General features: G+C 40.7%; 1 protein-coding gene across 1 annotated transcript in view; it reads left to right on the top strand.

Annotated features, from left to right (window-relative positions):
• The window catches only part of LOC102566234 (deleted in malignant brain tumors 1 protein), a 63,041-nt gene that overhangs the window by 14,610 nt on the left and 34,469 nt on the right, over window positions 1-13,962 (top strand). The window contains exons 4-8 of the mRNA XM_059730341.1: window positions 4,631-4,698; window positions 5,447-5,619; window positions 7,531-7,922; window positions 8,090-8,394; window positions 8,757-8,901. Of these exons, the coding sequence (XP_059586324.1) occupies window positions 4,631-4,698; window positions 5,447-5,619; window positions 7,531-7,922; window positions 8,090-8,394; window positions 8,757-8,901 (1,083 nt within the window). The remainder of the gene's footprint in view (window positions 1-4,630; window positions 4,699-5,446; window positions 5,620-7,530; window positions 7,923-8,089; window positions 8,395-8,756; window positions 8,902-13,962) is intronic.

Genomic DNA, 13,962 nt, shown 5'->3' with positions numbered 1-13,962 from the left:
CTGGGAGGCGGTGGCACTACAGGCTGGAGCAGCGGGTGGCTGGGGTGGTGCACAGAGCCAGATGGCAGGGTGGGCACACAGGGCCAGAGGCACAATGGTGGCAGTGTGGGCCACTGGGTGCTGGCACTCTGTTTTCACCTGCTCCCCACCCCCCCCACCCCGTCATTCTTGATGGGCAATTGGCTAGTATGTAATAAATGGATACAGTGGGAAATAGTTTTTATTTGACTAATAACTTTTTTTTCATTAACAGCTCAAGTACCAACTACATCAGAACATCCTGTAAATAGTAAGTTTCATAACATTTAGGCATTTAGGCTCCTCATTTTGTTCTTTTTAGTTATTTTGTCATTTTGTTGACTATTGCAGGAAGGTTTTAAGCTGATTTTACTGCTTTCTTCCAAATCTGTGTAGCCCCTTCATCAGTGAATCATTACCCTTTCATGCAATGTCTTTTGTAACAATTTTAACTTCTGGCACTTTTAGAAAAATTGAATCTTGGGTCAGTAGCTGAATTTTGAAATGGAAAAAGACTGTTCTGCTAACTGTGTGTCGACCTGCAAAGGGTTGGGTTTTTTTCTTCAGCCTCTTGCTGGAAAAAGAATCAAGAGTTATTTCAGATTGAGTTGAATTAAATATTTCAATCAACCTCAGGTGAAATGTTTATTTTAAGGTTTCTTACTTTTTTAAAAAAAGATCACGGTAGGTAAATTCTTAGATTAAAGTTTGTTTTGAAATGAAAAAGTTTATTCTTTTTCAAAATGTAAAAAAATACTAAGTGTTTCCCTTTTCCCTATTCTTTCCCCCTCCCTACCTCCTCTTTCCTGATACTTTAATGATTTGACATGCATTTGATAATAATTTAAATAGGCATTTTTGGCAGAAAATAATTTTTCCTGAAAAATTTCCCAAAGCTCTACCACCCCCTTTCTCCTAACATGACTGTTGTCCTGTTTGGATTATAAGGTCAACTATGGAGTTAATGTCCCTACATATTACATCTAGGTTGCCCATACGTTACAACTTGTTAGGTCTAGCATTATGGTCAGCTGATGTGTGTCAGACTAAATTGTGATTCAGAGCTTATAAAATGCAAACTGGAAAGGCTTGTGGCCAAGCCAGATGGCCAATGGGCTCTGCAAGAAACATAAATGTGCATGGGATACATGTAAGTGGAGTTTTGAATGTGTAAATTTGAGTGAGCTAAAGGCCATTAGGAAGGAGCCAAGAGCATAGTTGGATATTTCCTTAGCAAATAGGAGCACAACCTGATTAGGCAGATTCTCTTGGACCAAACTTTCCAGAGTCTTTTTGTGTATTTGTCCCTCACATAAAACAGAACAATCATTCAGCCACAGGTTGAAATGTATCTGAAAGACTTACATTGTTGATGGACAAATTAGTCATTGCTAGGAACCTTTCTTGCACCAAATACATTTTGTTTTTTATGGAGTTGATTTCTACACACATATGCAGGTTCTTTTTTGTGATTGTGCAAACATGCATGCACTCTTGTCCCAAAAATCACCTGTCCCATAAATCAGCTCTCCAAAATTGGACTGCATGTCTTAAGCAGCGAAACTGATTTCTGCACTGTATAGAAGCACAGGGGTGCTGTAATGGCTGCTGGGACTTTGCTCCTCTCTATGGCTGTAGAGAGGGAAGTCCAATCTGTGGTGTCACCGTTTTAACCCTTTTATAGCCACTGCTGAATTGGCAGTAGCTTTTGGCTGAGCAGCCAAAAACTGCTGCCTTTTCAGCAGCAGCTACAAGAGGGTTAAAAACTTTGGCTGCACAGCGATAGCCAGAATTCAGCCATAACTCTGGAAAAATAATTTTATTCTTCATTCTGCTGTCCCAAAAACAAGGTATGTGTCTTATTTGGGGGCAGGTGGCATGTGAAAAAATATGGTAAGTGCATCATCCACCCTCGTTGTAATTGCTTCACGCAGAATCAATGGCATCTCCTCTGAAGAGAGCATCTGGGAATTTTCTTGATCTAATTCTATTCAGCTAGCATCAAGCCACCCTAACTTTTGCCATACCATCCAGCCTTTCCCCTGCTGTACACAGTAACAGGAGATGTTGTCAGCTGGAGAAAGAAGAACTGGAAAGCAATGTTTACTAGCAGTTCTCAACCATAATGCTATATATTCTGGCATATAAGATAAATCAATATATGGTAAGCCTCTGAGAGAGGATAAAAATATGATGAAAAGCTTTCAACATAAATTTGATTATATTTCATGAATATTTGTACAGCAATTCTTGCCTTCCTTCCTTCCTTTTACACTTTTTTTTTTTCTGGAAAAATCTGTGTCTTATACACCAGGCAATATGGTAGCAGTTTCTATAATTTAGTGAAAGTTAGAGCAGGCCTTAGGTGGCTGCAACTTGGGCCAAGGCATGGGTTAATTGGTACCTTTCCCCCGTCAGCAGCCTTAGATCTTGTTCTACATGCCTGGATATCTGCACAGGTTTAAAAAGAAATGGCATTTTAAATAGTTCTGTGCATTTTCTCTTCCAGAAACTTCCATCTCTTGTGGTGGCTTCCTTACCAGGTCTTCTGGATCATTCTCTAGTCCTTCATATCCTGGAAACCATTCACAAAATATACAATGTGTGTGGAGAATAAAAATATCGAACAATTATTACATAAGACTCACCTTTCAAGACCTTAAGTAAGTAAATTGTTAAGCATTTAACACAAACTTGCCATCTTATAATTAATATGCATGTGTTTATATTTTGATTGCCTTTTCACAGAAAAGTCTCCCAATTTAATTTATTTCCTTAAACTAACAGTGTCACAACTACTATCATGCTAAAGTTTCTTTTACTTCTGGCACTTCTGGCATGGCTGGAAATGAGAATGCTTAATCGCAGAAGCCACATACCACATCAAGTTCAAAGCGGTGGGAAGGGGGACGTAATGGTTATTAGCTGCTCTATAAGTACTATTTCATGTGTCTTTTCTACCTTTTGGTAACCAAAAGAAATGGGTCTAAATTACCATGATGTAGCTTTTATTAGCCATGGGATAGAATAAATACTCAAAGCAGGTATCTGTTGATGAGATGATACACAGTATGTGCATCCTCCTCTTTTTAACTTGGTATATTTTGCTCATCTGTCCACATCCAAAAGATATAGACCTGGACCTGCTTCATGATGTGCATTTAATTTCATTTTCCAAGGAATAGAACAGCCATAGCTACTATGGATCCATTTATGTACACTAAGTGCCCTTCCTTTTAACACAGTACATTTTGTTTGCTGGTTTACATTCTCTGGACTCTCTCCTACAAGTAATCCATGGGATAATTCAGCCACTAAAAATTAGATACATATTTGTTATCTCCTGGCTGCTATAGTCAGGCCCTGTGTTCATATCTGAAGCTGCCCCACCTTGTGGAATTGGCAAGAAGGATCTCTACACAGTTTGAACCCTTGATGGTAGATGAAATTAGTCTAACAGAAGTAAAAAGATTTTCAGAATCATCAAACAGAGGACGAATAGTTCACAGGGGGAGAAACACAGTTCTAACAGTGCTAAAAAACCATTGTTTTAGATTTTGGCAAAAAATGTTGAATCTGTACTTCTCTGGTTTTAAAGCAGCTAATGGGGTGGATTCACTTTATAGACCTACAGACTGTGGATGGTGGTGGTGCTAGGGATGTTAAACAACTAGTACATGTTAATTTACTGTAGCAATGATCTGGCAGGTTTTTGTCACCGAACCCAAACCTGGTCTGCATAGAGGGGAAAACACCAACTCAGTACAAGAAGGCACTAGTTTGTGAATAAGCTTAAACTTCCATTACCTGGGTGCATCTACTTGTGCCCTTTACTGTGGAGTTGACTAATTAGCTCCATAGTAAGCAGGGGTGACATGTAGGGGTACATGTGCACCCCATGAGCGTGGCGGTGCACCCCCTGCAAAAAGGCAGTGTTTGCGGGTGGTCTGTGGGACTGCTGGTGGCATCTGCAGGTGGTCTGTGATTCCTGCTGGACGCTGCTGGTGGCTGTGGCTCGTAGCCAACCCTTGGTTGGCAATTGCCACCCACCACCCTGCTGCTTACTGGCAGCATCTGTGGGAGATCCCCCGCTTACTGCCACTGTGCTCCCACCACTGCCATGCTCCCCCAGCTGCTGGGGGCACATGCCATTTATGACAGTAAGGCATCACAGTCTACACATGTGCCAGCACTAGGGCTCAGTAAATTAATTAACTCCATCATAGGATAGTACTGTCAGTATTATCCTATGGCCAAGTAATACACTCTGCTGAAACACATGTGTAGATGATGACAGGGGCTGGCTGGGGCATGAGGGTGCTAAAGTGTGGAGGCTGCCTGCTGCCTAGCTCTGTGCTGTAGGACTCATGCCCCAGCCAGCCTCTCTGCCACCTGATGCTATCACCTCGAGCCTGGGCCTGACCCCCTGGGCCTCATGTCAGCCCAGGCCTGCTCTGCCCTGGCTCCCAGTGCTGCGGTCCAGGGAGCACATGTAAACACTGAGCCCAGCAGCTGCTGACTGTCGCAACCTGAGCCAGAGTTTTTCATCACACGAATAGCATGCGTAGATGCACCCCTTGTTTTAAAATAACTTCTGTTTATGGTCTTTTAGGCTCTATGGCTATCAGTCCAGTACTTTCCAAAGTAACAAAGTCACTTTTAAAAGGGACGGCTTGGAAAGTAAGAGTATCTACATATACCTTTTTAACCTGTGTAAGCACCCTTCCCCAATTCTCTCTGTGAGTCTCCATTACTGTGATTATGCAAAAGAGATCATAATGGCACATCTGGGAGGGGAAATTTACTGCAGATTTGCATTAGTTCATCAAACCATTTGCTTATCCCAAGTATTGCTACCAGACAGGAGTGTCTTCTGTGATACAAATAAGGGAGTACATTATTCAAGAGTTTGGATTCCCACTGAAATCAATGGGAGCGATTTAGCTAAAGCTCCATTTCACCATTTTGAAAATGTAAAGCGTTGTATAACCTTGACACTATTTTATAGTAACATGATAATTTCAATCCACAGTCTAGGTGATTCAAATAATTGTCTCTATGACTATATCGAAGTCTATGATGGTCCTCTATATACATCACCTCTACTTGGGAAGATTTGTGATGGCTCAAATTACTCATTTACATCAACTTCAAATACAATGACTGTTCTGTTTTCAAGTGTTTCTGGTTACTCAGCGGGTGGATTCAGTGCTTATTATTACTCTGTTCCAGAAAACAACAATGATACAGGTAGGCTTACCTAAACCATTGTAATTGGCCTATAAAATCCTGATTGTGTGCCTTTGAATTCAGTGAACAGTTTCCTATTTAACAAACACAGGATCAAGCTATAAGTCATGGAACAATCCTATAATAATGTTTGGTGCTAATGTTAAAAGTAATTTATTTTTTCTTCTCTCTCTGTTAGCATTGACATGTTCTGGAGAATATATGCATGCAGTTATTAACAGAACCTATCTCCTATCATTGGGCTACTATGCATGGGATGTTCATATGAAGGACACCTCCTGTGTGCCACAGTTTACAGAAAACTATATTATATTCAATATACCACTGGTTGGATGTGGTACAGTGAAAGAGGTAAAAAATGGTTCTCTTTATTCATATGTCATATCTGTGTACAGTGATATCTTTCACTGGACAAAGTAATTTAAAATTAGCTTTGGACAAAAATCATTATATTTTAGATTCATCAAAACTCAGAAGACTATACTTCAGATTTGGAAATAATGTTTAAATGGTCTAAATTAGAGGTCACCAACCTATGGTCCAGGGACTGGATCTGGCCTACAAAGCCATTAAATCCAGCCTGTGGACCAACCCTCTAGGATTGCCCTGGAGCCTCCAGGAATTAGATATAAATCTCCAGGAGACTGCTGAGAGTCACCTGAGAGATAAATGATAGGACATTCATCAAAATAAATATTAAATGTTGAATCCGAGTTATACAATAGTCCAATGGGTTTTCAAAATGTAATAGTAATGTGCATTTGCCTTCCTGATGTAACGTCTACACATTGTAATCTATAACTGATATACACAAGTATATAGGCACATTTGTGCAGTGTGTCGCGGACACACTGGTGTTCTTGAAACCTTCCTTAATAGATTCAAAGAGAGTTGGCAAATTCAGGACCAAAGGTGGCCGTGATTTTGGTGGTATTCAATGGTATGGGGCGTCAGCAACTTTCATCAGGAGCAGTCTTCACCCACTCTATCACCAAGAGGTATTGGGTTTCACTCATGCCATAGCTGGTTCACAGGGAAAAAACAGGAATGGCTGGATCTTAGCACCAGCCTGCCTTGGACTTGAGACAGATCATTCTGGCCCACCACAGCAAATAATGTTCGAAATGAAGTAAGGGGTATAGGTTGAAGTAATGTTCTTTCTTCATTTGAGTTGGTGTGTCTGTTTGCTTTGTATCACTGGTGCCTTACTGGATCCAGATTTTTAAAAAATCTGTTATATCAGAGGGAAATTAAATTCTGTCACTTTATTTATCATGGACGACTTTTGGTCATGGAAATGTGCATGGTTCAACAGCCTTTGACATCTTGGTCACCAGTATGAATGCTGCTATCCACCCAGATGCTGGTGTCAGGGGGGAAGGGGAACCTGGTAAAAATGAGAATCCAGTTCCTTTGTTTTTTAGAAGGAAATGGTAAACTTTTAATACTAAGTTCTGTGAAAGCTGTACACATTCTTCAGTTCTTCTTGAACTGTGGTGACAACCTGTCAATAGCAATCCAAGATGGTAGTAATCTACTCTCACTCCTAGAAGTGGTCCTTCTCAGGGACCATGGTGGTAGATCACTGTGTAAAAGTAGCTGTCAGTCTGTAGAGCTCTGTATCTCATAAACCTACTGAAGAACGTGAAAAGTAATCAAAACCAGTGCTCAGCTGTAATGCATATTAAACCACAAAATTGGTATTGACCATGAAGTCAAACCTCCTGTTCTCCTTGAACCTAGGAGGCATTGAAAAGAGAAAACCTATTTTGAAAAGGATAATAAAAAGTCAGATTCAGTTGTCCACTTTACTACTGACTAAGCCATTTTTTGAACTTTCTGTTCTGTCACAACCAAATAAAAGGATGGCATTAATTTGAAAATGTTGTTTGTTAGAAAATGTCATACCTAATATGTCATACCTAATATCACCTAAATGATATTCCAGATTACTCATCTGAAAAATGTTGATGGGGGAAAACATGACTTACCTCTATTTTTTCAGCATGAAATATTACTTTGTGTATAACTGTTTCTTTGCAAAGACCATAAACATCAACTGAGAAACAAAAAAATTAGGGATGTATTTTTAAAGAACTAAAAATTTAAAATAGTTAAATGATATTTAAAGGGTATGAGTTGGAAAATTGATTTTTTTTAAGTGAAGTTGACTTGATATCTTTATCTAAATCAATTATGTTAACTATAATATATTGACAAAATACATGCCCAACTTTTACTTTATTCTCTTTTATATTTTAGCAAGGAATAAATAACACTATCACCTACTCCAATGTAATCACAGCATCATTGTCTGGTGATGTTATCGTGAGGGAAAAAGACTTTGTGTTTCATATTACCTGCAAAATGAACGAGAACGCAGTGTCAGAAATAAAATATGTTGCCAAAGATACTGTTTACATAAATGAAACTCAGTATGGCAAATTTGACGTGAACATTTCATTTTTTGAGTCGTCATATTTCTTGAAACAAGTTTCTGCTTCGCCATATTACGTTGACCTAAATCAGGATTTGTTTCTTCAAGCAACTCTCTACAGTTCTGATCCAAATCTGGTGATATTTATAGACACGTGTGTGGCATCTCCATATCCTGATGACTTCACAAACCTGACTTATGATTTAATCAAGAGTGGGTAAGGACTTCTAGTCTTAGATGAGAAATCAAGCTCAAAACATCTTTCATTTTGTTTTATACTACTGATAGAGAACACGATTTGCATTGCAGAAATATTACTCTGATTGCTTCCTTTCTACAGTTCATGCAGGAATTTTGATTTGTTTTGTCTTTTCTTTTTGTTAGTTGTCCAGTGGATCCCACCTACAACACATACTATTCATCAAACAGCAGCATTGTTCGTTTCAAATTTAATGCCTTCAAGTTTCTGAACAGACATTCTGAAGTTTACTTGCAGTGCCAGATGGTTATATGCAGCAAAAATGATCTTTCTTCTCGATGCCACCAGGGATGTCTTGCTAGATACAAAAGGGATACAAGTTCCTATCAGAAAAAAATGGATGTCATTGTGGGGCCAGTTCAACTTCAAAGCAAAACAGAGGACACCAAACTGGGTAACTTATCTTATAAACAGCTACATATAACTTTAGGTATAACTTTGCCATATCATTTTTAAGTCTCTTTTTTCTATATGTCAAGTTCTTTACCTTTTTGCATTGCTATTTGTGCTATGCCTTCCACAAGATATTAACCTCCCGACTATTACTCCCGGCTAGGATACTCTCACAGCTAATGCGATTTACATTAAACTAGCACATAAAATTTATTCATATAACATACATTAATCAATTGCCTATTTATTTCACATTTATTTGGCCAGGTTACTCTTATCCTAAAGAGTGGTTATATTTTCACCTATGAATCTCAACATGCTATCCAACTGGCCCTTCCCAGGTATTTTGACAATAACTGTATGACACCAAGTCAAATAAACTGCATTTCTCATTTGCAGGTTCAGACAACAGCGTGCTTCTGGGAACACAGAATATCCACGGCCCGTATTTTGTTGCCACTCTGTTTTTGGCACTAACTGTGTTGGTTCTTACTGGGATCCTTTTGAGAAGTAAACTGAAAGGAAGAAATGAGCATCAACTACTGTGAGAAACAGGACCACAAACCATCACTTCAGGTTGCTCTGTCTTATTCTTTAAAATTCTCAGGCTAAAACCAGACATTTTTGTTGTGGCATCATCTGTGCCAGAATGCATCCCAGAACGACTAATCTGATTAGCCAAAACAAATGTCACCATTTTCCCATAAGGTTAGGGATCTGCTTCTCCCAGGGCTTCAGGTGCTTGGCCTGGGGCACAGCAGTGCGAAACACATGCCCTGGAAATCTTCCTGCAGGGGGATTCCTGCGGTTCACAGGATCAGGTCCCTAAAGCTTCAGGAGTGCCTCTCCTGGGTTGCCTGCTCTCTCCTTCCATAAACTGACAGACATCAGCCACAAAAAGGCAGCACAACTGTTACCACAAATTGCCATAACCACAAATGTAAAGACTTGCGGGGTGACAAAGGGCGTTGGTGTCTCTTAGCTTGGGTTTTGTGCTGCTGTAAACAGTTTATGGCAGTACAAAGGCTATGTCAGTGATTTAATAGTTTAAAAGGAAAGTACTTGTCTTTCAAAGTACCTGTAATAAATAAAATTCCTGCAATAAATACTAAGATCCTGCTATAGTTTGCAGACATACAGTTCACAAAATAATTTGCATACACTTAAATAGGACTGAAGAATCAAATGATTCATAAGGTACAGGTGCTGGGTACAAAAGTATACATGCATCAGTTGCTTTGGCTGCAACTTGCTTTTGACTAACAAACAAATGTTTAAGTTTTGAAGTGGGCAGATGTACAACTTGGAGATAAGTACGTAATAACTTGATTCATGTAGGATTTGGTGAGCACTTATTGAATGTCTAGTGAATGTCTTGTTAGTTAACCAAAAATACAAAGACATCATTCTAAGTCTATTCATTAACACGCTGGAAAGTGTTTAGAAATAACGATGGCTCAGCAACACAGAAGATTAGGTTGACTTGGATTTCATTAGGTAACATGAATGGATGCTACCTAGTTACTTAGAGACACAAGGAACCTGGTACTGGTCCACAAATCACTATGGATGTCCAACCTCCCAGGCAGCATTGGTCACTTCAGAACATCACTTCACTGATTCTTTGTTAGAATGGATAATAATATCTTTCCTCTACTTTCTTTGCCCCATGTGTATTAGCTCCTACTTTCCGTCTTATCTCTCTTCCCATTTTATGCATATTTTCTACCAAATTAAACTGGATTTTTCTCACTGTGTAACCATTTGTACTTTTTTCTCTACTAGTATTATATGCTTCCATGCAGCTTCTTAGGTGTGCAGAGTCCTGCTAGCACTAAGCTATGAATGAACTGATGTAATCACCAATGAACATTTGTATGAAATGCATGCTTTGTTTCTGGTTGAAATGCAAATCTGAAATCTATTAAAATCCTAAAACTTTGTCAATGTAGTATGCACGCTATTTTATAAAGGAGTCCTTTAAAGCAAAAAAAAAAAAAAAGAAGTCCTTAAATGTTGGCATATGAACTTTAAAAGGAAATCAGTTATCAGTATTATATCATTTTAATTAATAGAAACTTGTAGCTAGTTTTCTACCAATCCCCATCTGTGGGTACCATAGGCAGTGGAAGGCTGGGGCTAACAGAGGTTATCACTGCCAAACACGGCTACACTGCTCCAGCGCCACCTCCACGTGCTCCTCCACAACAGCCCTGCAGGAGGGGGAGGGGAAGGGGTCAAGCAAGTGCCCCCTGCACTGCCCCCATACTCCCAGCTCCCCAAATAATATTTCCTCCTGCCACTTATGGTGGGCACATCACCAAGTACACAAGCATTTTAATAATTAAGACTATAATAAAAATAGGTGCAGCACTGAGTTTGCCAATTTACTTCTGATGGCGTAAAACCAGTCCCATGAATACAGTTTACTGTATCTCCCCCCACTTTGCGATTGTTGAAATTTCATTGCTCACCCTCTATGACACTATTCATGGCATGTAAGTGTTTGCAGGAGAGATCTAAAACTGACAGCTCTATTATGAAAACTTTCCCATTTACAAGCTTGTAAAGTAAAGTGCATAATAACAAATGGCCAGTTCCCTGACATGTTTAGTTAAGAACAAGGAAAGAGAAGCATTTTTCTGCGTAAGGTCTGTATCATCTGTCCCAATATTTTATATGTAAATTTCTTTGGTGCTTATCATAAAAATACAGCATCTAATTTTGTGCACTGTTCACTGTGAGAAACTTTCAGAGGACCTAATGTTACTAGGTGAATCAACACTAGGCAAATCAACACTGGTGGTGAATAACATTGATACCTAGGTGAATAACACTGGTAAATTAAATCTGCTGTTCTCTAATACAAGATGGTTATACTGCATATTGGAAGGGATAATAGGTTGATATACACAGCATTGGTCTCACAGAGCATTGGATTTCTAGATTAACAATAAGCATTCAGAGAAAAAACTGAATATCACCAGTGACCAAGCAATGAAAGCATGTGCCCCATGTGCTTAAATCAAAGTGATCTGAGGCTTAAGAAGACTTTCATCCATTAACAGCCATGGTACCATTTAGCACAGAAAAGGGATACAGAAGGAAGAGTCTTATTTGGCCTTTCTTGCAATGTGTAAACAAGAGGGCTGTGCGAGTCGGCAGTGATTCAATCCGGCTTTGGATCCGGCCGCTTTGGGTGGCCACGATCAGATCTGGTGCACTGGACCGGGTTTCCGCCTTGATCCAGCTGAAGCAGCTCCAAAGCTTTGGATCCGCCTCAGAGATCCAGCCATAGGGTATAATGGGGAATCAACGGAAGATCTATAACTTTGGGGTTTTTTTATGATTTGGATGAAACTTGCTGAGATGGTAGCCTTTGCTAAGAGCATGTAGCCTGCCAAGTTTCAAGAAGATCAGTATAGGGGTTTGGGGGGAACTATACCCCAAATTCTTGAAAGTCAAACTCATGTCACGGTTGTGTGTCACACCACAGGGGTGTGAAAACTGCAGAGGTGGTAGCTCTTACTGAGGTCACAAAGCTTGCCAAGTTTCAAGAAGATCAGTGCAGGGATTGGGGGGAACTGTACCCCAAATGCTTGAAAGCAAAGCTCCTGTCACGTCTATGTGTTACAACACAGGGGGCTGAAAACTGCAGGGATGGTGGCTCTTGCCGAGGCCACAAAGTCTGCCAAGTTTCAAGAAGATCAGTGCAGGGGGGAACTGCACCCCAAGCTGCTGACAGGCAAAACTCATGACACAGACGACCCTGTGTGTGTTAAGGAGCAGCGGGCTGAAAACTGCAGGGGTGGTGGCTCTTACTGAGGCCACAATGCCTGCCAGCTGTGTGTGTCCTAGAGCAGGCCTGAGTGAGGGCTGGGCCCTGCCAAGCCATGAAGCCCACCTGCCAGCTGTGTGTGTCTCACTGGGGGAGTCTGTCGTTTGGGGCCCTGCACCCCAAGCTGCTGGCAGGCAAAACTCGTGGTGTGTGTGTGTGTGTGTGTGTGTGTGTGTGTGTGTGTGTGTGTTAAGGTGCACCCTTCCTGGCACTGGGGCCTCTGCACAACACGGCAGCGTGCCCCACTGAGGCCTCCTCCTCCCCTACAGCCTCACGCCCGGTCCTCCGCTTTACATGACAAGAGGTACAATAACTTAGCTGGCTCAACACCAGTATCAGCAGCAGCAGCAGCAGCATCAAAGGTACCCACACACAACTGTCACCGAGCCTGTCGTTTTTTAAAGGAATTGACAGCAAGAAGTAAAGATGTTGTGCTGTCTTAAACATATGATGTTATTCATGGTGTGTGATGGCTTATTTTGTGTTTTTATGTCTATATGTGTATTATGAAAAAAAAGGAGTGCTTAAAAAAAATGTATCTTTGGAAGCTTTAGGGTTGAAAACCCCTTTGTCAGGCTGACGAAGTACTTGCAGTTGGTCCTGGATGGAAGGAATAGTAAAGAAGCCAGAGGTTGGCCTGGCCTGCAATGCAGGCAAGAAAGCCAGTCCGTGAAAATGGAAATAGAGGCATCAGGGGGTGAGGGATAGGCTGGGGTGGGGGGTAGGGGGGAAAGGGGGATGTAGCAGGGCAGGTAAAAGCTCAGAGGTGCCTGGGGTGCCAGATGTCCGGCCGGTCGCAGTGCGCCAGAACTCCACCGTGTATATTGAGTCCATGAGTTTCTGTACCTACTACCTAGGAGGATGAAGAAGTGCAGTTCATAGGCCCGGCTCTGAAAAGTTGCTTGTACATTCAAACAAGCACCTAACCTCATCACCAAAACTGAAGCCAACCTCCTACAGCTCAAAACACAAACCTACCAACTATCTCCAGTACTACCACAAACTGCACACCAAAATCTATCAAAGACAACAAAACCTAACTACCTGTGGGGACATATTCCTCACCAAAAAAAGACTCTGCCTCCAGTCTCTCAGGCCTGATCCTGAGAGGGAACAAATTACAACGCAAACCACTTTTCAGAGCTGGGCCTATGAACTGCACTTCATCAACCTCCTAGGTAGTAGGTACAGAAAGTCATCCGGAGACTCGCACCACCCTAGTAAACAAAGGTAAATGAAATGGTGGTTCCTTTGTTATGAATGTTACTTATTAGACCTATCAGGTGACATTTAAACATCAACTTTCATACAGAAAGACATTTTTTATGCAACACATAAGTGACTTGTAAACCCCCAAATATCAGAACGCAAATTAACTACTTACACAGAAAAGGAGTTAAGATCATGCTACTATATTGTTCTTTCTGTATCTGGACTTCAGCAAGGTTTTTGACAAGATCCCACATGACTCTCTCATAAACAACTGGAGAAATGTGGGCTGGATCAAACTACTACAAGGTGGATAGATAACTGTCTCAATAGCTCTAAGCAAAAGATGCTTATTACAGGCACCCCCCGCTTAACGCTGTTCCTCTTAGCGCCATTTTGCTATAAGGCTCATTTCAGATTGATACCTGATTTCATTTAGGGCTCAGTGAGTTTTGTTATAACACTTGCAGTTGCCATCCTGGGTAATTAAAAACACTTGTGGTTGCCATCTTGGATCGCCAAATACCTTTGGTTTCACTTACTGCGTGTTTCGCTTAA

Source organism: Alligator mississippiensis, chromosome 6 (genome assembly GCF_030867095.1).
Source record: "Alligator mississippiensis isolate rAllMis1 chromosome 6, rAllMis1, whole genome shotgun sequence".
NCBI lineage: Eukaryota > Metazoa > Chordata > Crocodylia > Alligatoridae > Alligator > Alligator mississippiensis.
This window is presented reverse-complemented; position numbering and strand designations above follow the sequence as displayed.